General features: G+C 41.1%; 1 protein-coding gene across 6 annotated transcripts in view; it reads left to right on the forward strand.

Moving 5' to 3' along the window:
- The window catches only part of LOC100709105 (unconventional myosin-Ic), a 69150-nt gene that overhangs the window by 34236 nt on the left and 7990 nt on the right, over positions 1 to 26924 (forward strand). For 3 of the 6 annotated variants that reach the window (XM_005461021.4, XM_013264774.3, XM_005461025.4), the window contains 17 exons: positions 13160 to 13315; positions 13913 to 14028; positions 15816 to 16014; positions 16433 to 16513; positions 16854 to 17033; positions 18132 to 18230; positions 18784 to 18894; positions 20012 to 20083; positions 20281 to 20400; positions 21142 to 21215; positions 21390 to 21495; positions 22752 to 22832; positions 23558 to 23649; positions 23794 to 23888; positions 25506 to 25552; positions 25635 to 25715; positions 26227 to 26332. In XM_005461021.4, the coding sequence (XP_005461078.1) occupies positions 13160 to 13315; positions 13913 to 14028; positions 15816 to 16014; positions 16433 to 16513; positions 16854 to 17033; positions 18132 to 18230; positions 18784 to 18894; positions 20012 to 20083; positions 20281 to 20400; positions 21142 to 21215; positions 21390 to 21495; positions 22752 to 22832; positions 23558 to 23649; positions 23794 to 23888; positions 25506 to 25552; positions 25635 to 25715; positions 26227 to 26332 (1816 nt within the window). Of the gene's footprint in view, positions 1 to 1571; positions 1884 to 2691; positions 2714 to 13159; positions 13316 to 13912; positions 14029 to 15815; positions 16015 to 16432; positions 16514 to 16853; positions 17034 to 18131; positions 18231 to 18783; positions 18895 to 20011; positions 20084 to 20280; positions 20401 to 21141; positions 21216 to 21389; positions 21496 to 22751; positions 22833 to 23557; positions 23650 to 23793; positions 23889 to 25505; positions 25553 to 25634; positions 25716 to 26226; positions 26333 to 26924 lie in introns of those variants that run through there. The other 3 variants (XM_005461024.4, XM_019367722.2, XM_019367721.2) reach the window with 3 other exon arrangements.

Consider the following 26924-nt stretch of genomic DNA (forward strand, 5'->3'; position numbering starts at 1 on the left):
TGTGCTTGTGTGTGTGTGTGTTAGCTCGATGCAGTGGGGGTCAGGAGCCATATTTCTGGCAGTCTGTCTGGTTTCCATTTCGGCTTGTAAATCTGAGAGTGGAGGACAGCAGGAAGTGAAGGATGAGAAAAGACGGGAGGAGGGGGAAGGAATAGGAAGCTCAAATAGATAATTATTTATGGGCTCGCATTGCAGTTACTACTACAGAGTTCACAGTATCTCGCTCTGATGCACAAAAACACTTCTTACCCATTTGGCAGCAGGACACATTTTTCCTTTCGCGTCCTTTTTTCTCTCCGGGGGTGGTTCGGGCCAGATGTGAGTGAGTGAGTGACTGAGTGTGTGTGTTTGTGTTAGAGCTGGGCGATATGACCCAAAATTCATATCTCGATATTTTTTAGCTGGATGGCGATATAAGATATATATCTCGATATTTTTTTAAAGCCATAAAGTAAGAACAAAAAGAGAGTTCTTAGTCAAAGCTGTGTCCCAGATGTCACACAGGCACTTTTATTAACATACAGCATAGATGTACATGAAAAAAAACTACTCAAAAATAAATTATGAGCATTTATTAAATAATGATGCTCTATAAATAAAAGAAAACTATGTTGTTTTGTGCATAACAAAGAACTCACAATTGTGCAGTCAAAATGTAAACTAACAGACGCTGAGCATAATAACATAGACAGATTTCACAGCTGCTCTGTTCCCAACTTCTACTGCGTGACTGACAGCCTGGAGTTTGAAATTCGCTTTGTAACCATGTCTCTGAACAGGTGCCATTTATGGTCCACACACACAATACGGTAATATTACCTTGAAGCACAGTACGTATCACTCCGCGAGGCTCCTCGGTAGCCGTAATGCTCCGACAATCCATCAGGCGGTGCAGCTCTGTAGCTTACCAAAGTCGAGCTAAAACATTTTTTGACAGATTGCTGAGCGCTGTGTATCACATAAAATCGGTTCGCGGTCATCAAGCACAACTAGAATTCATACAAAAGGCGCGCAGTCAACTTTTGAGAGAATGAAAGGATTTCAGGCCCTGCATGGCGTTAGCGTAGCTAACTCGTTAGCGTGGTTAGCTCGTTAACACGTTGACGCCGTCCAGCCCCACGCACGGGGCGATGCGCAGTAACTCATTAACGGAGATTTGCCGTGTCCATCTTGTCGCTGCCTGCAGGTGAAGCGATGGGGGAGGAGGGGGAGTTGTGTTCAGTGAAGGAGAGGCGAGGTCGAGTAACTTTGCTTAAAGACAAAAGTGGACGAAAGAGAGGCAAACTTGCGGCTCCGCAACTATAATTATAACGTAACACAGACTATATCGATATAAAGGATATTGTCACATCTTATATCTCGTATAAAAATATATCGATATTTAAAAAAAAAAAACTCGATATATCGCCCAGCTCTAGTTTGTGTGTGCATTGGATGAGGCATGTGTGGGCTCTCTTCTTTTTAATAGAAAAAGGCCAAAGAAGTAAGTTTAGTATGTAGTGGATTACAGAGAAAGTGACCGGGGGAAAAAAGTACACAGAGTGGGAGCAAATGTGGGGCGTTGTGTGTCACTCAGCACAGGGACTGTTTCTTCTGAAGGGGAGGGGGGAGAAGAAAAGTGTACGAATGAGTGGCGAGTGAGAGAGGACAGAATGAGGTGTGCGTCAAGCGTGTGCGAGCAGCAGTAAGAGGAGAAGCTATGGCAGCTGGCTCTCAGAACGGAGGGGAGAGCTTCTAAAAACACTCTCAGCTAAATGGTGGTTGTGACGCGGCGCTGGAGCCCACATTCGTATCGGAGTGGTGAGAAAAGGGATTGGGGGGGGTAGAAACGCTGTCCACAACCAGTCGAGAGCAGGGCAGGACCCATGAAGTACAGACCTCTGGTAAGGGACACATCCTTCATCCAGAAAAAAGTTCTCAGAAAATGTTTTTTTTCTTGCCTGTGAGGTGGCGATGTTTTGACATGTAGATTTGCATTAAAGGCTGTTAGATTTCATTTTGGTCACATGAAGTTAGTGTGCAAGTTTTTGGGGACTAGCTTTGGCTTGGGTAATAGTGTGAACTTGAAGGACACGGTTGAGAGTAAAATCCTTCAGCAATGAGGCAGGCCAGTTCTTCTGCGGACTTCATGCTCTCTCTGTTTCTCCTCGTTGATCTGCATCCCTCTCCCTCTCACATCTCAACTCTGTATTTGTCATATCCACGTCAGGTCTATTTGATATCTGTAAAGGTGTGTCCTTAGCATTGTTTGTGTGTTTGCACTGCCCCAGGGCGAGGCTCTCACATGGTGGTGTTGTGTGGCCAGGTGGCATTCTTTTGCTTCATTGAAACTATGAGGTAAGATGTTCATGAATGACACTGAAGTACCACAGTACAATGTGGTGGATCTTCTCTGAGTTATAGAATGAGCTGACACTAAGTCTTTAAGGGAACTGCTGTATTTAGGAATATACCTCTATAAAGGTTTGATCATTTCTGTACAATTACAGAAATGTACAATTAGATGTCAGGATAGTGCAATGCACTCAGAGATTCCTGACACAATCATTGTTGCCTGCAGGGCATCTGATCTTAGTTCAAGAAATAGTTTATGTAGGACTGGTCTCACTTGCTTCAGAAAGATTCTGAATTGCTCAGTGAGCCAGCCTGTTGTACTTGGAATATACATCTAATGATTTAAAGCTGTTTCTCAATGGAGGATCGCTGTAATATGGTAAGTTAGAATTACCTCATTGTCATACACTGACTGACCGATGGGTTGTAAATCATGACAAAATAGGAACTTTAAAGTTGATAGGCAGAGTTTCAGGGTTAACCTCCAAGCAGGAGAGGACCGTATGTGCCTAGTTTAATTTACAGAGGAAGAATCAGGAACTCAAATGAATTAATGTTAGTGGTCTTGTGTAATTAGTTTTGGGTATTTGAGTTTCTTCTTTGGATATGACATGAGAACATATACTTTCTTTAACTCTAAAGTTGAAGTTTGTGTTTCATATAATTTTTTAGCAGTGCTGAACAGCAGTATTGCAGCCTACACAGGAATAAGATTGTTCCTTGGTCACAAAATGGTAGAAAATAGAGAATTAAGTGGAAAATGTTGTCCTTACACTTGCTCTCTGCCTGCTCCGGGGAGATCAAAGGTCATGGAGAGCTGTGAAAAGCCATACCTGGAGCTAATAGTAATGGGTTTGGAAGATGTGACATGAGTATCACAGAAAATGTTATGCAGAGTAGCAAAGAAAAAAATGCTCTGGACTTGTGCTTTGGCCCACATATCATCAGGTGGGCAGCTTCATTTTAGCAACCTGCAGTAGAATGTCACTAGCCTGCTCCACCTGTCTGACTGCTCTCTGATCTCACTCACTGTCTCTTAAATGGAAATTAAAAAAAGAGCCCTGAAAAGCCTGCGGGCGTGTCACCATGGTGATAGCAATCAAAACTTTAATAAGCTTGGAGCCTTTACAGGTGAGCAGTGGGGAAATGTTGTTTTGAGTTTTACCTGCACAGGCTTGTGTTAACACAGGGTCTACCTCACCTCCCCTTGGTTTATATCCACATCTTCAAATTACAGTGAAAGAATAAGACTGAAAAATCTACCTGTTTTGTTTTTTTTGTTTGTTTTTTTTTAATTCAAAATATTTTTATTGAGTAATTGTGGATACAATTTACAAAGAAAAAAAGAAAAGGGAAAACACAAAAACTGTTTACATTGAATGCAAAACAGAACTTCTCATGTCAGAACATTGTTTTCCTCTCTTTTTATTTACCAAACAAGCAACAGAAAAAAAAAAAACAAAAAAAAAGAGAAAAAACAAAAACAAAGAAAACCCAGCAAAATAACAAAAGCCACAACCCAGGAGGGATTATGATATTAACTAATCCTTTCCTTAAGAACCACACAGAAGTTAGCTGCAACATCACTGAGCTTCACGTTCCCATTAACACAGACAGACACCAGGGCCCATATCCCTAAAGAATCTTTGTGCAAAAAGTGGCTCCTAGCGGCCAAACTCTAAGAAAATTCTGAGAGTCATGACGTTTTCTTAGAATTTCCCCTAAAAGTGACACGGCAATCCCAGTTAATATAAAAGCTATTCCTCAAGATTCCTAGCGCTTAAAAGGGCTCCTAAGGCGAGATCTGCTAAGAGCAGGGAAGAGGACTTTTAGTGGCTTAGGAGTTCCCCCAAGCAGCTGCACAAAATGGCCAACAGAAGAGGCAGGAGAGATACCTTTATGTTCGTTCACCAACTGGGCCAGCAACAAACCTTGCTCCTCAGTCCAGTTCGGCTTGCAAGTCCTTTTTTTCTCCATTTTCTGTGTTTGTAGGATATTTGTTAACAAGCCTTTATACATAGACCAGCCAGCAATCACAGAAATTGATAAAAGCTGAGGCGTGTTACCCTCGTTAAGACCACACTGGACTTGTAACGTTGTGATTTCTACTTCATTAGGGACAGCCCCTTGAGATAGGCCTTCTTGTTTTCAGTGGGGTCCATATGGGAGTGAAAGTACAAAATATGCCAGCTAGGATATTGATATGAGCAAATAAGACACGAATCATTATTTGAACAGGGTGTAATGAGTTTAAGTTTTCATATATTTTAGATTCTAATGTTAGGCTATAACCCCTACAGCTTACTATTCATTTTCCAGATATTTTCTTGAATGTGAAATATTATTTACAATTACAGTCAGCATAAGATTAGAGTGTATAATTATGTTTATTGATTTGAGGGTACATCCTTTGCTCATTCTCACCAAAAGCTCATTTCCATCAAACTTGTAGGATCAACCAATCACGGCTTTTGAAATGATGACTCATACCTAGCAACGGGGTCAACCACACCTCCTCACTAAGATAGGATTTTCCATCCATTCCTTGCTCAGAGTTCACTGAAAATGTTCTGGAATCACTTCTAAGCTAAAACTCCTGGCAAGGAATTTTTAGGTTAAGTTAGGAGCTCTCTGAGAGGATTCTCAGAATCTTTAGGGATACGGGCCCAGACCTCTATGGAAAAGCAAATCCGTTAGTCAGCTTAAGTTGAAGTTTAGAGAAGTTTTTCAGAAAGAGACCCCAAATTCTATCAAATGTGCCCTTTTGGTTCTGGATGGAGCAGTGGATCTTTTCCAGACTGAGACACGAGACATGAGATCAAAAATCTACCTGTGTTTTAATTTCATTGTTTCAATCTTTTGGCTAGTGCAGTGGAAAGTCCTCTCGCTCTTATTTTGAAAGTTCAGTTAGTCCCATCCCTTTCCGTCTCTTATTTTATCTACAAGCTGGCTCACTGGTCTGGTTGATACTGTGACGGTACTCCGCCAGTTATCCCAAAAAACTAATCATTAGCTCTTGCTTGGCCACTGATGTTGTATTTGGCGTCATTACGGCTTTGCTAGGATTTAACAAGAGCAACATCCACGACCACTTTTGACACAAAGGTGAATGAGTACTTCTTCACTTCATGCCCCTCGTGTTTCCAGCAGCAAGTGCAGAGCAGATGGGCTATGTGAACCAGAAAGCTGATTCATAGTGTAAAAATGTAGGAAAGGGCAAAACAAACTGTGTGTAGCAAACTCCATCAGAACCACACCGAGCCTCACTCATTTGGTTGTCATTGTAGAACTTTCGACAAATCATGTAAAACATAATTCAGATGTTTTTTTACTCTAACAGAAGTGACGGCTACACTCCTCTATTATCCCTTTCTTCTTTTTGCATATTTAACCTTAATCTTTTGCATGTGAAAATATTCGACTCCATTTGGCTTAAGTGCTTTGGTCCTGATTTGTTTAGTAGCTCTGTGAATGTGTTCAGTCTGAAAAACATTAGAAAGACATCACACGCACACCTTTTACACGTGTCTGTGAGGAATGGTGTAGTTATTCTATTTTACATTAAAAACATGTATTTTACATGTATTTTTGCATGTAAGTGATGCCATCTAATATAAGAAATAAGGCGTGTTCTTGCAAAATGAAAACTTTACATTTTGTCTTAGTTCAAATCTTTAAGGAGTTGCTCCACTGAAACCTACTCATGTAGTCCAGTTTACTCATCTCAGCTTGAAAAAACAGTTTCCAAATGTTTTAAAGCATTAATTTTGAATGAAAGAGGCCATTTGAGTGCATTATGGGAAATGTAGGCTTCTGAATTTGACCCTCAATAGTTACCAAAGAAGTATGGATCTGGGCCTCTGCTGCTTGGATTTGACCATTCTGTTCGACACCTGCATTACTCAAACAGCGGAAGATTCCTTTTAATTGAGTCATCCAAAATAATCCAGATAATTAAGTAACTGTTTGTTGTAGAATTGCATCTAATGCTTGTGCTCATTTAGAACTTGTAGATTTTTATTGATTTTTTTTTTTTTTTTTAATTAAAGTGTTGACTATTGTTTAGGACAAGTAATAAAGATTTTCTTACATTTGAAATTTTTTTTAAAGCACTTTTGCCTGAGCTCTTTAGGTTTTCAAGCTTTAAATGATGTTAAAGTTAGAAGTACGAAATTATGGCTGCTTTAAAAAATGTTTAAATATGATAACATCCATCAGGTTGCCAACCACCCGTTCAGTGTTAGATTTTTTTCAAGGCTACATTACTACATTTTTATAAGCATTTCGGTCTTCTTCTGTGAGTTACCATTTGGGTATGCAAACTAGATTTCATTGAAAAACTGGGTGAATGGTTTCCTTTTCCCCTAAACTTAAAGAGGTAACTACTGATTAAGCAGTTGAGATCAGTTAAACATAGTTAATATCGGTGTAATCAGACATCTCTGCTGGATTCACAGGCAACTTTTTACTGGTTGCCATGACAAAACATTTCAAAATGTTTCGCCATGGCAACCAGATACTAAATGGACCGAACACTAAGTGGAAAGCTGTTGCAACTGTATCAACAGTGATTAAGCAGCACACAGATAAGCCAACGGCATAGAAACACTCAAACTTGCCTTATTTCAAATTCTCGTTTGAAAAGTCTGGCCGTCTTAAAATCCTTCTCATCATCCATCTGTACTTCCACGATGTGCACTGTACTGTGCGTTATAAGCAGCAGGTTAGAAGAGGTTTACATAAACAGAGTGACATCTGAGCTCTGTGAGCGCGCCCGCAGCAACGTAAAGGTCAAGGAAAGAGCTGCTATTGTTCACAGGCTGCCTGAATGATCAAACCCCTCTGCTTTCTCCTTTCTCTGCTTCTCTTACATGTGGTTGCTTTTTCAGTTGGTCATTTGAGAAAGGACAGTGATACAAATGATGGTAGAGAAGATAAAATAAAAGAAATGAAATTTGTCAGTAAAAAAAAACAACCCTAAACTATACTGATATTCTGGATTATTATAGGCTAAAATGAATACTTTTAATAAGGATAATTCTTACAGTGGATGTTTTAGAAACTTTTAGAACTTTTTTTTTTTTGTTTCGTTTATGACAGTCCACACACATCATAGACTGTATATAAAAGATGGGTGTAGCCAATATGGTTTTACCCATTTGTTTCCTTATCATGCATTTTGCAGCTACATTAGCTTATTGGTTTGTATTCAAGCCAGAAGTCACCATATTGGGACAACCGGGTGGAGCATTGTCCTGTCAGATAATGCCAGCAAGCTTGGTTAGAAAGGTGCATTCGTTCAATGCAAAGACGCAAACACGTCTTTACACCACTCGCTTATTTGGAAGGTGTTGCCACTGTGGATATACCCGCATATTCAGTTTGACACAGATGGTTTTTACAACAGATGCCTTTCCTGCCACAACCTTCAGATATATGCCAATTTGTGCCAAGTGACCTAGAAACTAGAAAAGTAGAGCATAAACTGGAATGTGAACTGGGATTCAAATTAAAAGAGGTCCAAGCAGTTATGGCCCGGAACATTAAACCGTACCAGTATCAATATGGATGGCTTTAAAAATATACTTGTAGGTAGGAAACTCACTAACAGGTGAATACTTGAAATGTCAGTGTCATTGTGGGGTGGTGCTGGAGTAAGAGTAACAGGATCATCAAAGGAAAATGTATCATTGGAAAGCATTAAGTGTCTATACCAAACGTCCAGTAGATATTCAGATAATGAAGTCTGCACCGAAGCAGTGGACTAGCAATCAGCAGTGCCAAACAACCAGAGGTGCACCGTCTTAGCAGAGTGGTGCACCTCTCCAGGTTCCCTCCTGCTAACCTGGCTCCAGGCTGCCTTGTTTTGCAGCAAAGGCTCTGGAAAACATGACAACATGTAGGAACTGGGTTGGCACGTAGTTGGTGTGTTCCTGAGACGGGTGGAGGTCCGGTGTGGAGCATTACCCGGGAGCAGGAAAGCCAAACAGTGAATGAAGCGTTGCGAAACAATGAAGTAATGGAGAGAGAGGACGGGAGACCAAAACAAGGACAGAAAGTGAATGAGAGGTGACAATGTATAGAGGAGGAAGAGGAGGGGAGAGGTGAGGAAATAAGGCTCTGGTTTCTGTCCCAGGCATCACAATATTTGGACGCTGTTGTAATGAACCATGGCTCCTTTAATGTAAATGAATGTCAGTACTGCTGCTCCTAACAGTGATTTAAGCCATTCCCACATGGAATATTCCCCTGTGTTTGGTTTGAACACCCGCTGCCTGCTGAGTCTTTCCCAGGAAAAATCATCCAAGCAGGAAGTTTGTCTCCAGCTGTAGTAACAGCAGTGTGTTTGGATTAAGAAAACTAAGAAGCTAATTGTTAATCTTAACAGCGATCAGACAGTTGGGTTTTTTTTAGCCAGAAAACTCAAACTGAGAAATCAGAGTACAACGCTTATTTGACTTTACAGGTGGGAAGTTAGCTTAAAACAACTCAGCAATGACTGACACCAGAGAATGCCACAGTATATACACACACTCACACACTTCCAGCTGCAGTTTCTTTGTTTTATTGAACACATGTCAAACAATAGGTCACCAGAGCTATACAGGGATGTATAGGTTCCAGTTACCACACACACAAGGTCACATATGTACACATGGTTGTATCAGTAAATCACAATGATACCCAGAGGTGTAGGCCGGAGTCACGTGACCTGTCCTGGAATCATGACTTCTTGATCCATAAATGGACTTCACATTCTGCAAAAGAAATTAAAGTGTTGTGTAAATCAGATCAAATGGATGCACTTTGTCATATTGGCAGGCACAAGTAAAGTCGCAGGACACCATCACGTTCAGACATGAGAAAAGCGCGTAAGGTTTAACTTTGCTCAGTTTAGATGATCCACTATATCTAACTCGTTCCTTTTTAATATCCTTAACTTGAAACTTGTTGGTCTTGGGGTGGAATTTGACTCTACCCCTTAAGTTGAGACTAAACTTAGGACTGGTTGGTCTTGATTTGGGATTTTAATGTTTGTTATGATCTGAGATGTCTCGGTGTTAGACTCACTGGTTGTTACTTTGAAGTCTAATTTTGAGTCAGAACTTGAGAGGTGAAACTTGATGCTTATGGTAAAACAATCTAGTACCCGTAATCTAATCATGTTATACATGGCAGTTAGCAAATATCTCTAAATTGGATATGTATCTCTTTTCCTTCCCTTCCTACATGCTTAAACACATCCATTTTCATTTGAATATTTCGCTCACTGTTGTTCTGTTGGCATCTTTTCTCCACTCTTGAGGTTTGATTTGCCTTAAAGCTGCATTTACTATAGTGAGGCACAAAGACACGAAGGCTAAAGTGAACGTGATGCTTTTATTAATTTGATAGTGGGAGGTACGTTGCCCTAAAATGTCCACGGGGATGTAACAAAATAGTTGTTCTTAATAATTATTAAACTAAAGGAGACGAACAAGCTTCTATCAACTTTGAAAGAAAAGAAACACAAAAAAGGTGATCATCAAACAAAAGTGAAAGTTGAAGGCTAAATGACCAAAAAATATCCTCGTCTCCACAGAGCAGGAACACACACACACACACACACACACACACACACACACACACACACAAACTGCAAACTAAAAAGGCTATGTGGCCCTTTACCTCCCCTCTCCAGCCTAATTGCTGAGTAGAAACATCTGTACAGAAGGGCAGGACCTTAGATATTAGGACACACCCATACAGGCAAACATCAGAGCAGGCCTGGCTATATTATCCAATAGTAATGGTCTTCTCTTCTACACTCAGGATTTGTGCCATTATGGTGTCGTTATGAGCAGATTTCTGCCCAATTGTACATTTAATAGCTCGGAGAAGTAAAAGAGGTGAAAGATTGAGTCACCATTATAACATAAACTTCTAAAGTGAATCGGCTCTCTAATGGCCTGCCTTGTAGACTTTGTGAAAGGCTGTGAGGATAAAGTGCAGGGGTGGTTCACTTAATTAAAGAGCATACACGTAACGTGCAATGCTCGCTAATGTTATTAATTTATAGAAACCTGCGTGGTGCCGCTTGTGTTTACAGACATGGAACAAGGTCCACACCAGCATCCCATGACAGAAGCTCCTGGGACACTACCACTCTGCTTTGAAAGCAGGGATCAAACATATTAATGCATGCTTGTGTGAAATTCAAACTCTGTGCGCGTGCGTGCGTGCTGCAGTGATTTAATGGGTTGCTGAAATGTGTGGAATTTCAGGGAGGATTGCTAACTTGCCATCACAGTTTAAATGGAGTGATGGAGAAGGACTGGCGTCATAACCTCGCATTTCTCATCTCCTCTCTCCTCATTTTGTTTCTCTCCTCAGTGTTTTTCCCTCTGGTCTCACCTAGCACTAATTAATATATCCTCTCCTCCCTCCACCCTCAGCTTCCCTATCTGTCTCCAGTTCTTCTTTGTGATCTCCTGGGGGCTGAAGACTGCTGTGCTACATAACACAACAACAACACCTGCTATACTGTGTGTGTGTGTGTGTGTGTGTGTGTGTGTGTTCACTCATTGCTTTTGCACCGGCCACCTTTGCCTCTGCCCTAAGAAACAAGTTGTTCAGAGATTGCTTAAGTCCGACTCAGTAAACATGGATCTCAGTAACTTTCGCAATCTTATGCGCAAAACTCAAACATCTATTTTAGAAAATGGCTTCCTGGTCAAAGGCATTGATGAACTTAAACATGTAAGTGTTCAATTTAAATTCAGGTCTGACTCTTAAGTTTGCCTGCGTGTTTTTGAATATGTGAAACCTGGGTGTGACTTTGCCCACTTTGGTTAGAGTGATAACTTTGTACAGCCCTGCTCCTGGCCTTCTCTCTGTCTAATTCTTTAGGGCTAGTTGAAGCTCTTTGAAGCTTTTCTACAGGAAGTTCTGGATGATGTACAAGCAGACACTTGGTTGTGTTTTGCAGCATGTGTTGGAATAAATTGGAGGTCTTTGAGTGGCTTGTAAACTTCAAACAGTATTTCTCAGCATTGGGCTGAATGTTTTCTGCTGTAGGCTTCAAGCTGCGAGGGGGGCTTGGGAAGTTGTAATGGTTAGAATTAGATGGTTAGAATTCTGCACCTGTTTCCACATGTTTGCTGCTCTTTATGTTGTATCATTATTATTATTATTATTATTATTATTATTATTATTATTATATTTTTAAACATAATTGTGTGGATGCTGATTAAGCATCCACACTATTGAGTTCCTGTTTCTCTTTATTCTTTATACTTTATTATTATTCTAGTTGCTTCCGTACGTTTTTCGGACTTTAACTACTTCCACAATTTTTATGCTATTTTCACTGTTCAAATTTTAAAATATTCTGCTATTTCTGCTAATTTTTGACTGTTTCACAACGAAAAACGTATATTTAGACGTCACACTTAGAACCTGATTCACTTGATTTTACTTTTTGTGGAATAAACAATAAATCAATGGAGTACTGCAATCTTTTTTTATTACCTCTGCCATGGAGGTCCTGTTTTTGGTTGTGTTTGCTTGAGTGTCATTCTGTCTGTAAACACCATAGCTTGAAAAGTTGTGAATAAAACTTTGTATGGGTGGAGAGGGGGGTCATGTTAACAATCCATTAAAATTTAACTTGCATCCACCAACGTCTTCTAGGTCAACCTAGTGACAAAAAGCCTTATAACTTAGATCTGATTCTTACAACTGTGCTGTGTAAGGTATAGAAGGTACTATATAAAGATTTAAAATGTCATGTTATATTTGACCTCTGACCTCTCCTGCAAGATCAATAGATTAATCTGAAGGTCTATGTGACAGTAATGCTATATAGAGATACTTATTATTTGGATAACAGGATTAACTTGTGATCAAAAACATCTTACTTGATATTCATTACTAAACATTGAAACTAATGTACTAAACGCTGACCTGATTGTTACACATGTGGTATAGCCATACTCAGAATGATGTCAGGTATATTAAAATGGGCAAATAATAAAAGCCCACACTTGTTTTTACTGCACTGTGGATTTCTTAAAGTACCTTTAAAAAAAAAAAAAATAGATATATGGAAAATGCGATACTCTTCGCTTCAAAGTAAATCGTGCCCAGAGAGTGAGCTGGCTCGGTGAAGGTGTGCGCTCTCCCAGTGCTTCTTGTTTTGTTTTATTTTTTAGATCTGCGCAGAAACCTGGAACAACTCATTTTGAGATTCAAGTGGGAGTGTTAGCAGGACTTGTAATCTGCTGTCAATATAGAGAAAATGTGGAAGTTAATAACTGTTTAAAATTTGTCATAAAACTGAATTTGAACAAAATTCATATTAGCAAATCAGACCTTTTAGAAATATGACAAATTGTTAGTGGATCTCTAATAATAAGCAGTGAGCTATACATATCTGTTGAATGTGAGTAAGATTAGCCAGCACACCACAGAAGGCCAAGCCCAGTTGTACAAGGAAAACATCAAAGAATACTGAATGAAGAGAGTTTTATTTACTTCAGTGTTCACAAGGAGTGGCTTCAAGGCCAGCCAGCATGCTGCAGTATTCAGCACTTCCATAAAACAAACACAATCTCTTGGATCCAACACGTTTGAGTTTCAGGAGGATGTCATTGTGTCTTGGTGCTGCTCTAGCTCGTGATTTTCCCTTCAGTCCTCCCCTAATGAAGATGGATCGTGCTTGCGTGCTGTAGAGTTTCTGTTTCTCCTTGCGTGGGACCGGCAGATTGTGATTTATGAAGTGTTACTCTGTTTCGGTATGTTCATTCACTAACCACACCTCCTCCCTCCCTCTCTGCTCCTGTAGGTGGTGGCTAGTGACGGGGTGCGGGCTATGATGGAGTCGGCCCTGACAGCCAGAGACCGGGTGGGTGTGCAGGACTTTGTCCTGCTGGAGAACTACACCAGTGAGGCAGCCTTCATAGAGAACCTACGCAAACGCTTCAAAGAGAACCTTATCTATGTGAGTGAACGTGGGGGCATGGAGCATGTGTACTGCTATCATAAAGATAGTGACCTGTGTCCCAGCACTCTTCATAAGGATTTATTTACATTTTAAATTATGAGTTCCTGAAATATTTTACTTATTTAAATATTTATTCTAAGCCTGATGTAACTGTGTGAAAATGACCTCACTGCTGTCAAACAGAGCAGTGAGCCACAAGCCTTGTTTCTCTTTAGTGTGGACCTCTGAGGTTTGTTTGTTTTTCTCTTTTGGGGGGGGGGGGGGATTGTATCTCACCAGTCTAAAAAGCAGTATTATGTTGCACTTCGAAGACGACAGACCTCTGAATGATGCAGAGATTATTTCGATTATTTATTTTTACCTCTGTCCTCAAGCAAGCAAGGGAAAAATAATGTTGGGCATTAAGGTCTGAATTAAAGGCTCACAGCATGCTTGACCAGGGTAAGACATGCAATGAAGATGTCTACGTGTCTCTGATAAAGCTACTGTGTGATTGCTATCACACAATACACACTCAGGATCCTACTAACAAAGTGGTAGTAGTAAAAGTCCATCATTTTCATGTAATGTGACTTCACGTTTCCTTTTCCTTAGACATACATCGGTTCAGTGCTGGTGTCAGTTAACCCGTACAAAGACCTGGAGATCTATACCAAGAACCACATGGAGCGATACCGTGGGGTCAACTTCTACGAGGTCTCACCACACATGTAAGTAATGTCAGCCTCGGTGGATCTCACAGTGCACAGCTCATACTGATTCAGCATGGGCTGAAGACTGCATTTGAGGTGCAATGTTGCATCCAAACTTCATGGGTGCATTTTAGGCAGTCTGGGAGAAACGTGATGTTAGCTTACGACCTCCTCATTTTGAAACCTCAGAGGACCATAGTATTCGGTCTTCAATGGTAGTCACACTGTTGGAGGGCTACAGACTGAAATCAGAAAGCTTCCAGAACTAGCACTCTTGTTCTTTGACTGCTATTTTGTTGATAGTGACTGTACCATGGTTTGTTGTTGGCTTTGTTGTTTTTACTATTATGACATGGACTGTGCTGTTGGAATGAGGCGTTAACTTTTATGACTGACTCTTAAGTAGCCTTTTCTTCACGGCCTACCATCATAACAAATAGTGTTTTCCTCATCTTTGCTCCTGTGATGTGAAAGGCCTATGTTTGTGTGCCTGTCTGTAAATCCTGGATTATATAAATAATATCTTTGAGTGAAAGCTTGGGGGGATGATTCCGTGCTGTTAGGTGAATCACATTTCTGTAACACTGACTGCACCATTCATGGTGGACAGTATGTGTACTGTGGTCATGTTTTTGCTCCTACAGCCTAAAAGAGGGAATTTGTTGAAGCTTTGTGAGGTTTTTTTCCTGTCGATGACATAATGACGTTATGTTGCCACAGAGCATGTGGGAATATTTTCTCTAAGTGCCAGTCTTGCAGAGTCACTAGCTTATAATGCTGTGAAGGCCTGTCTGTCCTTGTATCAGTTAAAGTTTGTTTGAAAGGTTGCCACAGAAATGGTCAGAGAAACAATGCCGAGCATTATAAAGGCTCCCAGTGCCATCATCGAAACATTTGGCGAGCTTTCTCTCTCTGCTGTAACCACTGCTAGTATTTTCGTTTTTCTTCCAACTCTCTCACCTTAAACACTCAAGCATGTGCGTAAATGTTTTCTCGGCCCCTGAGTGGAAAGAAAGATGTGCTTTGGCAAAGAGTTGTGGAAAGAAAAGTAAGCAAATGATGGTACCAGAGAGAGGGAATTCCTCTGACCTGAAGCTGACCCTCCACAGTATAACTCAATGTATGCATACAAAATGATGTAGCTAGTGTCATGGGGCTGTTTTTTAATATTTCCAAACAAGCTGAAACAACATGGCAGTGGTGATAGCAGCACAGGGCTGACAGGCTATACCAGGGGTGGGCAATCTCAGTCCACGAGGGCCGGTGTCCCTGCAGGTTTTAGATGTGTCCTCGAACCAACACAGCTGATTTAAATGGCTAAATTAGCTCCTCAACATGTCCTGAAGTTCTCCAGAGGCCTGGTAATGAACTAATCATGTGATTCAGGTGTGTTGACCCAAGGTGAGATCTAAAACCTGCAGGGACACCGGCCCTCGTGGACTGAGATTGCCCACCCCTGGGCTATACTGTAAGTGAAACAGGCTGTTTTCCACTCTGACCTTTCTGTTTCACACGGGTAGTCTGCTATCTTTCCATGCTCACATGCCATGAGGCGCTGTCATATGTCACATTCCTAATGCAAGTTTTCCAAGTCATCCCAGCACAGCATTTTTTCATCATCATGACTGAACAGTAATCATGTGTTTAATTTTATTTCCAATTCACCTCTTGATCTGCTTTTTTTTTTTTTTTTTTTTTTTTTGTAAGAGTAAAATGGTCTTTAAAAGTATTTATCATTGGTAATCATAACTATCGAAACTGTAATTTACAGTCATAATGAATTTATTTCTGCTTCACTCCTCCAGCTATGCAGTAGCAGACAACTCATACCGCTCCATGAGGACAGAGGGGAAGGACCAGTGCATCCTGATCTCAGGGGAGAGCGGTGCCGGGAAGACTGAGGCGTCCAAGAAGATCCTGCAGTACTATGCTGTCACCTGTCCAGCCAGTGAGCAGGTGCAGACGGTGAAGGACCGCCTGCTGCAGTCCAATCCTGTGCTCGAGGTGAGACATTGTGCCATTTTGGCTAAAAATAATGGCCGAACATGTTTTTTCCTCAATTTTGAATAACCTGGTTAATGATGGTGTGTTTAGATAAAAGCCTTTATTTTGGAGGATGAAGGCGGTCCACAAGCACTGGAGCTTTCAAGAGCACTTGTTTAGGTGTCTCTATGTCTCAGCCAGATGTGTTCCAGATGTCTTTAAGTCTGTGTGCATGCCCTGTACCCTGTAATCTGTGCTACTGTCCTAGACAGACACTGCAGGGAGTCTAATGGCTGTGGCTTTCTCCTTCCTTTCCTGCTTTTTCCTCGTCTGTCAACCCGTCCTTATCACACTTGTTCTCTCCATTTTCCTGTTATCTCTACCTCTTTAATCTATCAATCATCGCTCTGCTCCTTATCCCACTCTGTCCTCCTTCCAGGCTTTCGGCAATGCCAAGACGTTGCGTAATGACAACTCGAGCCGTTTTGGCAAGTACATGGACATTCAGTTTGACTTCAAGGTGAGCACAGCACACTGATTTACACTAAAAGCTACTTTAAGCTATCCCAGTGCAGCAAGTAGAATCTCAAATGTTGCTGCTGCATTTCAACACTCGAACATGAGAATCGCTTAATGCATTATTTTTTAAAATAAACGTAAAATATGAAAAGCTTTGGTTCTTGAAAAGGTTTCATGCATTTTCATTCTTTTTTGTGGGTCCATTTATTACGGACCACAAAATCCCTGTGGAACCTGCATGTTAATATCAACCCCAAATCACACCTCAGTACCCCAGCCTCACCCTCTCCCCCTCCTCCCCTTCGTCCCCCCTCCCTCTCTGGCCTTTGTTCCGTCGGCAGGGAGCCCCAGTGGGAGGTCACATCATCAACTATCTGCTGGAGAAGTCGCGTGTGGTCCACCAGAACCACGGGGAGAGAAACTTCCACATTTTCTACCAGCTGATCGAAGGGGGAGAGGAGGACCTTCTGAGACACCTGGGCCTGGAGAGGAACCCGCAGCAGTACCAGTACCTGATCAAAGTAAGAACGTAGTACCTGAACTTGTGTGTCTGTGGTGCAGCTGGTCAGAGTTTTTATTGAGCGTCTTATCTTCATGGATGTGATCATAATCCTTAGTGTTAGCAGTGTTAGCACTGCCCATTCATGTATTCTAACTTGGTCTTTTTGCAATCTACACTGAAAAAGAGTCCATCAGAAAAATTGCTATGCAGCTCCTCCTATGTGAAAATGTGGAAAAGCAGCTGCCACTGTGTCCAGGGATGTGTTAGAACCGACATTCAGTGAGCAGAATGATGGTGAACGGGTTAAAAAAAAATCTGTTCTTGATGACAAATTAATGGCACTGTGTGTGTGTGTGTGTGTGTGTGTGTGTGTGTGTGTTGCTGTTACAGAGATCATGAGGTAACCTAAGGTCCTCCTTGGATTATCTCATGACCAAACAGCACCAGCTTCATCATAGCCTGGGTGCTTTGATTTTCTTTGATTAGACTGCAGCAGTGAGGACAGAGCAGAGGAATGACAAGTAGAGTTCCTAAACTGTAGGTTGGATTTTTTTTTTGAGGGGTCTCTAGGATAGTAATCAACATGTTAAAAACAAAGGTTGCTATTAATTATAAAATAGAAGTGTTTGGTTTAGTTAATAAGACTGCAGCATGCTGCCTGCTCAGGAGGAACTGCTTTCCCACCTTTGGATGGGAAGAGAAACATGCTGATGAATAACTGATTTGTAAAGATTCACACTCTCTCTCTCTGTGACCTGCCAGAAGCCATTGGCCTGCACTGTGTGCTTGTCCCAATGGGAGCTTGGCTAATAACCTCACGGTACAGGGTGCGGAGGGGTCCTCAGGGGAGCGGTCTGCCTTTAAGACACTAGCTGAACTCTCCCCCTCCCAGCAGCTACCGAGCAGAGCACCTCACATTTGTGTTTGTCTAAATAGGTGTTTAGCTCACATATAAGTAGGATTTTACTTTACCTGTAAACAGCAATTTGCACATTAGCTGCTTTGTAGGGTTTGCTGGACATGTTTAATAAAGGGGATGAAAAGCTAAAACTGACTGTAAATACGCAGCATGTTTAAAGTGCTTTAGGTTGTTCACATGTTTTCCTTCTTTCCACAGGGAAACTGTCCCAAAGTGAGCTCCATCAACGATCGCAGTGACTGGAAGGTAGTGAGGAAAGCCTTGACTGTGATTGGCTTCAGTGAGAACGAGGTGGAGGTGAGGACAAAGGCCACGCTGGCATGTATTTAGTTTTGTGGGAACATACAAGTTTAGCATGGATAATCCAGTGTGCATTAATGCCCATGGAACAGTTTTTACTACAGGCTGTGCTGCAAACACTGAACTGTGTGTGCCTGAGGGGGTTGTTTCTGCTACTCTGTGGGCGTTTGTTGCTGAGAGTGTTTGTGTGATGTGTGTGTGTGTGTGTGTGTGTGTGGCTGTTATTCTAAAGTGAGATGTTTCTTGAGCTCAGCGTGGGAGTCTTCCTACATGTTCGTGAGCCTGGGCTCGCCTCCAAAGCTCTTTGAGATCCCACGCTGCTCATAAAGTGAAGAACAGGTGTGTGTGTGTGTGTGTGTGTGTGTGTGTGTGTGTGTGTGTGTGTGTTTGACTTGGATTCCTGTTCTCTCCGGATCTTAACTTTAATCAAAGCATCTCGTATCAGTCTCATAAAGATAGCCTCAGCAGTAACTTCAGGTTAATCTTATCACGCCACAACCCTTTGTTCTTCTCCTTTTTTCTCACTCCTGTTCCCTCCGTCTCTGCGTAGGAGCTGCTGAACATAATCGCCAGCGTGCTCCATCTCGGCAATGTGCAGTATGGTGGAGAAGACAGCAATGCCTGCATCACCTCTGACATACAGATAAAGTACCTGGCCAGGGTAAGACAATGTTAGGATCACGAACACGCTCAGCGTCACATAAAAGCAACAGAGCCTTTATTTTTCAGACAAGTCCATCATAGAAAGCAGAAGAAAAGTGAAAACAGAAGGATTGAGTGTCACATATAAGGTCTCCTGTATGAGGCAGACAGACTGCACATTTCTTTTCACTTCAAGCAAACTTTGACAAACATCTATTGAGCTGCTTTAGGTAATAATTTTCATCAGTCTGCTGAGAACGTTAATAGCTATTCAAACTGTCCTATTCACTTGATAACTGCTTGTGCCTCCACACAGGCAGCAGTCAAGGCTGAAGGCAATCTGCTTCCAGACCATTCATCTGTCCCTTTTTCTCATGTTTAAATTTAACATAAACCTTCACTTAGATTCAAAACTTGTTTTGTTTTGTGTTATGGGGTCAAAGGTCAAAAGTCACTGTAACACGTCCGTCTCACTCTGTTAGTGCTGCTTTTTGGGGGTTTGAAAACATTCTGGGAAAAACGTTGATTTGGACTGAGATGAGCTGGTTTGGTAATGGTGACCTGTCAAAACATTTTGTGCCGTATAACATTCACGTGCATAATGAGGGAACATTTTCACACAAGGCGAGATTTTGGTTTTAAAAGGTCAAAGTTCACCTTTTACCCCAAAAGGTTGATTCTGTTCTTCTGGACATAGTGTTTTCAGTGGGAGAAACGTTTCGTCACCCATCCAAGTGACTTCTTCAGACTCTACATGTTCCTAACATGTAGAGTTGAATTCATTATTATTGTCTAAGTTGTGTCTAAATTCAGTGTTTCTCAGAACTAGATTTCTGCTACTTACTAAATGTTTTCTAATTGGGTATTGCCCCCAAAAAAGAAACTGCCCTCACTTCTGCTGGCAGGTTAGAGCTGACGTTGTGGAAATATGGGCCCCGCTCTTTAATTTGTCAAGCATGCGATATGATCCTATCATTACTTTCCACAGAGAAAGCTCTCATTCATACCTTCAGTCTTCCAGTTAGACCAGGAGTCAGACCTAATGTGCAGATACCAGAGCAGTGTGTCACTGCCGACCAGCATGATATCTGTGTGTGTCATAGTGGAGCTTCCTAACTTTGCCGTGCTTTTTCCAGTTGTTAGGAGTGAATGTGACAGCGCTGACGGAGGCGCTTACACACAAGAAGATCATTGCAAAGGGAGAGGAGGTGGGTTTGGATACACACTCTCATTGTGTGATAAGCATTTGTTTACAAAGCCTTCCTGTCTTTGTAATGTCTGCTCTAATAGTACAGTGATTTGTCTAACTGTCCCCGCTGAGCCCCGTGTAACTCTGGTTTTGTCAGTCTTTGCTTGTCTGCACTTGTCTCTCACTTTCCTGTCTCTCTGTGTGTTTCATCATCAGCTGATGAGCCCGCTGAACCTCGAGCAGGCATCATCAGCCCGGGACGCTTTAGCCAAAGCAGTGTATGGACGCACCTTCACCTGGCTAGTTAACAAGATCAACACGTCACTGACATACACGGTATACACACGCACACATACAGTTGATAATGTTTTCAGTTCACCGTACTTTTTTGTTTAACCTGGAGTCAGTTACTACATCTATCACACTGATTACTGTAGCACAGAGCACATCAGTGTCCCTGTATTGTTACAGCACAGCTCCACCTTGTGGGCACAGTCTGGTATCATGTCCTGTAGTACCTTACTTGTAACAAATTGGACACAAATAGATTCAAATTAAAAGAATTTATGAAATCTGTTTTTGTTCTTGTTTTTTGCCCAAAATGTTTCAATGAAGACCATGAAGCTTTAAAGTTTAAATCTTAACTTGTGATTTTCCTTAATACAATGTGGTTATTGACAAATTGATAAAGCTACCCTTAGTTTAACTGTACCAAAAATTTCTTTCTTATTTCTATAGTTTCACTTTTGTCATGAATATACACGTTTTTTATATTATCATACCTGTTACGTGAAATAATCCCATTTTCAAAAAGAAAGAGAAAAGAAATTACACCAGTTTTAGCTTGTTTTCTATTTCCATAAATTTAACTTTTATATTTTCTTTAATTCTTTTCTCCTCAAGCATAACAGCAGTTTTTTTTTTTTTTAGATGATGAAATGCCGCTTCCCTCACCCAACTGATTTTCAAATATTTAAAATGTTATGATTTCAATCTTTTGTTGTTTATTATATGCTGGGACTTTCCTTTTCCTGTATATTACAAATACATTTTTTGTTTGTTTGTTTTTTCTAACAGGGCGACTCTTCCAAGAATTACAGTGTCATTGGTCTGCTGGATATCTATGGCTTTGAGGTCTTCCAGCACAACAGGTACAACTACCCCCAAATTAGCCAAATTTTCCCTGTGCTAAAAAACTTAGATGAACTCATTTGGATGTGTTCCACCTCCATTATCATCTACTCTGTGAACAGTGTGACATAATAAACCAGAATCAACAGGTCTCCTTGCTTTGTCTTATCTGTCTCGTTTGTTGCGTGTGTCAGCTTTGAGCAGTTCTGCATCAACTATTGTAACGAGAAGCTGCAGCAGCTCTTCATCGAGCTCACCCTGAAGTCGGAGCAGGACGAGTACGAGGCCGAAGGCATCACGGTCAGACACTCCTCTCTCTCTCAGTGCCCATACACCCCAACTTTATTTGTGTAAACAAAATAAAGTTGTTTACACTTTGTTTGTGTAAACAAATAAAGTTGTGCTGTGATCGACCTGTTGCCATATGTGTAACTTCTGTCAGTGCTGTGCTATTGTCTTGTCTTATCTTATCTTATCTTATCTTTTCTTATCTGTAGTTTCCCATTAAAAGTACCATGTGTTCCTCAGGTCTGGTTTCAGAAAGCTTAAACAGTGATGGCCGTAGACCTTTTCCATCTGTAGAAAACCTGCTCTTTGCTTCTTCAGCTACAGCAAATGTACATGTACAATTTTTTTCTGTCCTTTTTTAAAAGTTTTGTGCAGGGGTTTCCCTGCTCTGTGCACCGCTTTGCTCATCCTTTAAGGATTTCTTATTTACTTTTTCCACAGTTTGTTTTCATCAGTGGGTCAGTGAGAGTTCAGGCTCTGCAAAGAGCTCCTAATGCAATTGTGTCTGTAGTTTTCCAAAGTAAAGCCGATAATTGAATTCACTGTTCTGCTTTTTTCCCCTCAGAGTCTAAACTCAAAGTAATTTAGAGAAAGTGCACATATTTTTAGAAGTTGCAGACCCATTAGAAACGAAGCCCTCTTATTGGTTGAGTTGAGGGAGGTGGGGGCCTTTTATTTACAGATTAAAAATTTCAACCTCTTAAGAAGATTACATGTCAAAAAAGGTCTGCACTGAAAGATGTTTCAAGATGCTGACTGTTCTCCTCACTTACTCTTATTCTCCTCATTTATATTCATTGAATTTGATTTTGTTTGGCCCTTCAGAACAAGAGCATCTTGTTTTCATTCTAATGTAAATATCTATGTGGTCAGAGAACAAACGGGTTGTGGGAGAAGCTTGGATTCTCTTCTCAAAGAGTCCATTCTCATCTGATATCAGAGCTGTAGGCTGCCCTCACCCTCTCTCTCTCTCCCCCCCCCCCTTTCTCTCTGCCATCTCAGTGGAAATAGTTTGACTGTGCTAAGAGCTAACAGGACCTGCAACCACCACACTCAGCCCTGTGCACTGTGATTTTGATTCTTGTGCATTCAAGTTGTTTTGTGTCTTGGTCTTATTAATTTCTGGTGGCAGCTCAGATTTTAATGAGAAAAAAATCTATTAATGTTTTCTTTTTCCTATCTGTGCAGCAGATCATTGAGCTGCTCAACAATCAATTCATTTTTTTTCCTCTTAATGATCTCTAACCATAACTTTTGTGCATTTCCAGTGGGAGCCAGTGCAGTACTTCAACAACAAGATCATCTGTGACCTGGTGGAGGAGAAGTTTAAAGGCATCATCTCCATTCTGGTGAGGAGATATGCTAGTGTCTCTCACTTATTGCTTATGTGGCCTAGAAGCAGAAATATTTAAGGAATGTATGGGTAAGCATATTAAAAAGAATAGGATGTTTAGTGGAACATATCAGACAAACAGAAATAATCCATGCATAGACAAGCACATAGACTTTTGTCTCCAGCTGCTTATTTAGTGCGTAGGCCTGAGAGTGACAGTCGAAGCAAAAACTAAAAATGTAAAATCGAAAAAAACAAACAAACAAAGATGTGGTGAATTTGGTTGAAAAGTGACAGAACACTTCAGTCTACAAGCTCCTCAGACAAGAAGCAGATTCAAACCACAAAGCTCTTCCTGCAAGGCGAGTGCTGCTAACCACTGCGCACTGTGGGTCCAATAAGTGTTGGCTGTTCAGTGGCTGCTCTAAACAAGCTCACCATGTATCATCTACATGTAAATATGTTACTGTATGAATGAATCAAACTTATTTTTTGTGTTTAGAGACATTTTAGGGAGAAAATCAAACAGATACCCTAAGATTAAGAGGAAAGTTATGATTTTAAAATGTGAAAGGGAGATGTTCCTGGTTACCTCGGTGAAAATTGCACCTTTTGTTAGACAAGTTAACAAGACCTTTTGTGCCTGACCTTTAATACACAGGACACAACAGGTAAGTGTGACAGCTAAACTCTGAGAGTTTTGTAGTCATAATATTTGACCTCTCTGTTCATGTGTCACAGGATGAGGAGTGTCTGAGGCCCGGAGATGCCAGTGACTTGACCTTCCTAGAGAAGCTGGAGGACACCGTGGGCGGACACCCACACTTTGTCACGTTAGTTTGATATTCTCTCTTCTCATCCACAGCTTGTACATTGTGATCTCACATAAAGTTCAGCTTCTCAGACTTTGAACTATTAAATGTATCCAATTTATTTCCTGGTAAATCCACATTGTTTGTTTGTGTTCTTCCCTGCAGTCACAAACTGGCAGATGCAAAGACCCGGAAGGTAATGGGCCGTGACGAATTCAGACTGCTGCATTACGCTGGGGAGGTCAACTACAATGTCAACGGTGTGTGTGTGTGTGTGTGTGTGTGTGTGTGTGTGTGTGTGTGTGTGTGTGTGTGTGTATTTATATATATCTGTGGTTGTGTTGGTGTGAGAGTGTACTGCTGTGAACAGTGTCAACATCAAAGTAGTGCTTCTTTTTTGTGGAAAAAAAACAGCCAAGGACAGCGTGACCTCATGCTGTTGCATGTTTGTTGTTGTGGTGAATTTGGCAAAGCAGTTAGGCATGTCAGACTCCTTTCCAGTACTAAATACCAGTACTGTTTGATAATACTCCCAGTAAAGGGTAAAAACTCTGAGCAGAGTAACAGAAGCTCTAATACTTCACATAAAAAAATCACATACATCAGGCCTGTTCTTGCACAGTTTGTTTGTAGCCATTAGCAGTGATGTGATGTTTTTTTTGTTTTTTTTTTAAAGGAATATAAATAACCCAGTTTCTGACCGTCTTCTTGACATTCGAACATAACAAATAGCAATTTTGAACCCTTATTCTTAACGTTGCCCTGAATCAACATTTCAGAAGCAGCAAGCTAGTTAGCCACTACTACACTGTGTGAAATTACTTCTTATGAAAATCCTTCTTACTTCTTATGAACCTTGCTTGAAAAAGGTTAGTTCACCAATTTGGAAGACTCACCTTAACAGAGAAAGCATACAGTCAGTAGTTAGGTTATCTGTCAAATTAACCTTTAGTAGTAGTAGTAAGTACATTTGGATACAACTCTAAATATATCGGCCTTATTTGCTATTAAGCAAGCTGTTAAAGGTAACCTATTCTGTTCATGTTTTTAAACTCTAATTCAGTAGCTTTGCATAATTCACAGTCCAAAATTATCCTTACGTATTTGCTTATCCCAGGACTTCATGCAGCCTTTTAGTTTAATGTCTGACTGAAACAAGACAATGTTCTTGTGACTGGATGCCCCTCACTAACAAAGTATTTGATTAGCAGTTGGCTGGGGCCTGACCATATTAGAGATATCCACTTTGAATGATGTAACGCTCAGCCAAGAGTAGAAAGAAGCATCAGCCTGAACCCTAAGTTTCTGTGACTACTTGTACCTACACTGATCTTGAGCTGTTTGCCGTGGTTAAAATGAGCATTTGCATTACATTACATTGTAACAAGGTCATATATGAAAGGAAATGAGGAAATGTCACATAGATCTGCTTTAAGACCACTTTGAAAGATCCTCAATTGAAACAGCTGGAATCATTAAAAACTTAAATAGCATCTAAAGTATTTTCTAGTCGCCTGTCAGGCTAACATTAGCTCTGTTAGCTAACTTGTTACAGCTGCTGGAAAATCAGATAGAAAATAACATTTTTATTTAGTGTGGTATAAAATAAAATTCATTATCAGAAAAGTCTTCAGTCTGACTAAATTGAAAATGTACCACTGTTTGTTAGATTTTTTTATTAGTAATATTATTATTGTTTTAGCTTGCTTGCTTGGGAGTTGTGCCCTTTGAAGGTAGACCAAGAAATAATCAGAGAATCTGGATTTTTTTTCTCTCTCTCTCTCATTTGAAGAAGAGAAAGTCAGAGCAGTGGGCCAGTGATGAGTGTTAATGTGAGGTACTGCAGTTTCACATCTGACTCTTTCTCTTTTCCTCAGGATTTTTGGACAAGAACAACGACCTGCTGTTCAGGAACCTAAAAGAGGTGAGACGGAGTTTAAGTGAACCATTTTCTTTCCCAGAGTTGACGTTCAGGTTAAACGTACCCTGCGTGTGTGTGTCTGCAGGTCATGTGTATGTCAGAGAACAAGATCCTGACGCAGTGCTTTAACAGGGAAGAGCTGAGTGACAAGAAGCGTCCTGATACGGTGAGATACCTCAGTGTCCATCTGTGCCTCCCTGCTTGCATTCTGAGGTTTCCTGACGTCTGCCGTGTTTTTCCTCGTTTGCATCCCAGCATACTTTCTCACAGCAAAACAAACAGTGATGTGTTTCCCCTCTCCAGTGCTGAGTGGGCAGTCTGATGGGGATTCTCTGTGGCTACCCACTCACTGAGGAATTCCCTGACACTTGTATGTCTTCCATGCACGCTCACTCACACAGGACCTGTCACAGGCTGGCGGGTTAAGAGTCCCAGTCCTCCACACTGGGCCCAGTGTTCAGTGTCAGCTGGACTAGCCGTCACATCGCCGCCCCCTGCTTACGTTGCTCTTCTTAGCTCATCCTCTCTGTCTGCAGGCTTCAGTTTGCTTTTCTCCTCATCACTTTTTATCTTTTTAAGTCTTTGCTCCATTTGCCACCTAGCGTCCTCTCGCCTTCATCTCTCTATCCCCTGCTAACCACCTCTCATCCATCATATCTCTGTGTCTGCCCCTCCAGGCAGCCACCCAGTTCAAAGCCAGTCTGGCGAAACTCATGGAGATCCTGATGTCCAAGGAGCCATCGTACGTGCGCTGTATCAAGCCCAATGACTCCAAGCAGTCAGGTATGATTTCAAGTCCTTTTTCTGTTAATGTAGTGCAGAACACGATAGAGAGCATTCTTTCAAATGTTGTTGTTAGATGTTTGAATCGATTCTTCGCCTCATTTGGTGACAGCTAGTGGATCACGATTTCATAATGGTCTCATATCCATCATCAGTTTTTCCTTTTAGTCTTTGCTTTTTTTTCAATGCAAAATCTAACTACGGAACATTAACAATACTTTCCTCACAAACACAACCTAAATAATAAATCCAGGGCACAACAAAGAGTATAAGTGTGAGGCCAGGAAAGGGAGGAAGACAGTGAGGTGACACATAGGTGTCAGATGTTGAGTAAATTGGGAGCATTTATGTCCGTTTGTGTGTACCTGCATACACCTGACCCTCTCCCACATATTATTGCTTTCTATTACCCCCTACAACAAAATAATGGTATTTTTGCTGTTATTACTACCAGCTGCACTGCCACCATCACCACTCTAAGTGATGGTAGTAAAAACAGTTGACAGATGTGAGCTTTCTACTCTCTTTACTCTGTTCAAACAAAACGAGTGACTGTACTGGACATTTACAAAGAAGCCTGTTGTTTTGGTGG

Source organism: Oreochromis niloticus, linkage group LG14, assembly GCF_001858045.2.
Source record: "Oreochromis niloticus isolate F11D_XX linkage group LG14, O_niloticus_UMD_NMBU, whole genome shotgun sequence".
NCBI classification, from domain to species: Eukaryota; Metazoa; Chordata; class Actinopteri; order Cichliformes; family Cichlidae; genus Oreochromis; species Oreochromis niloticus.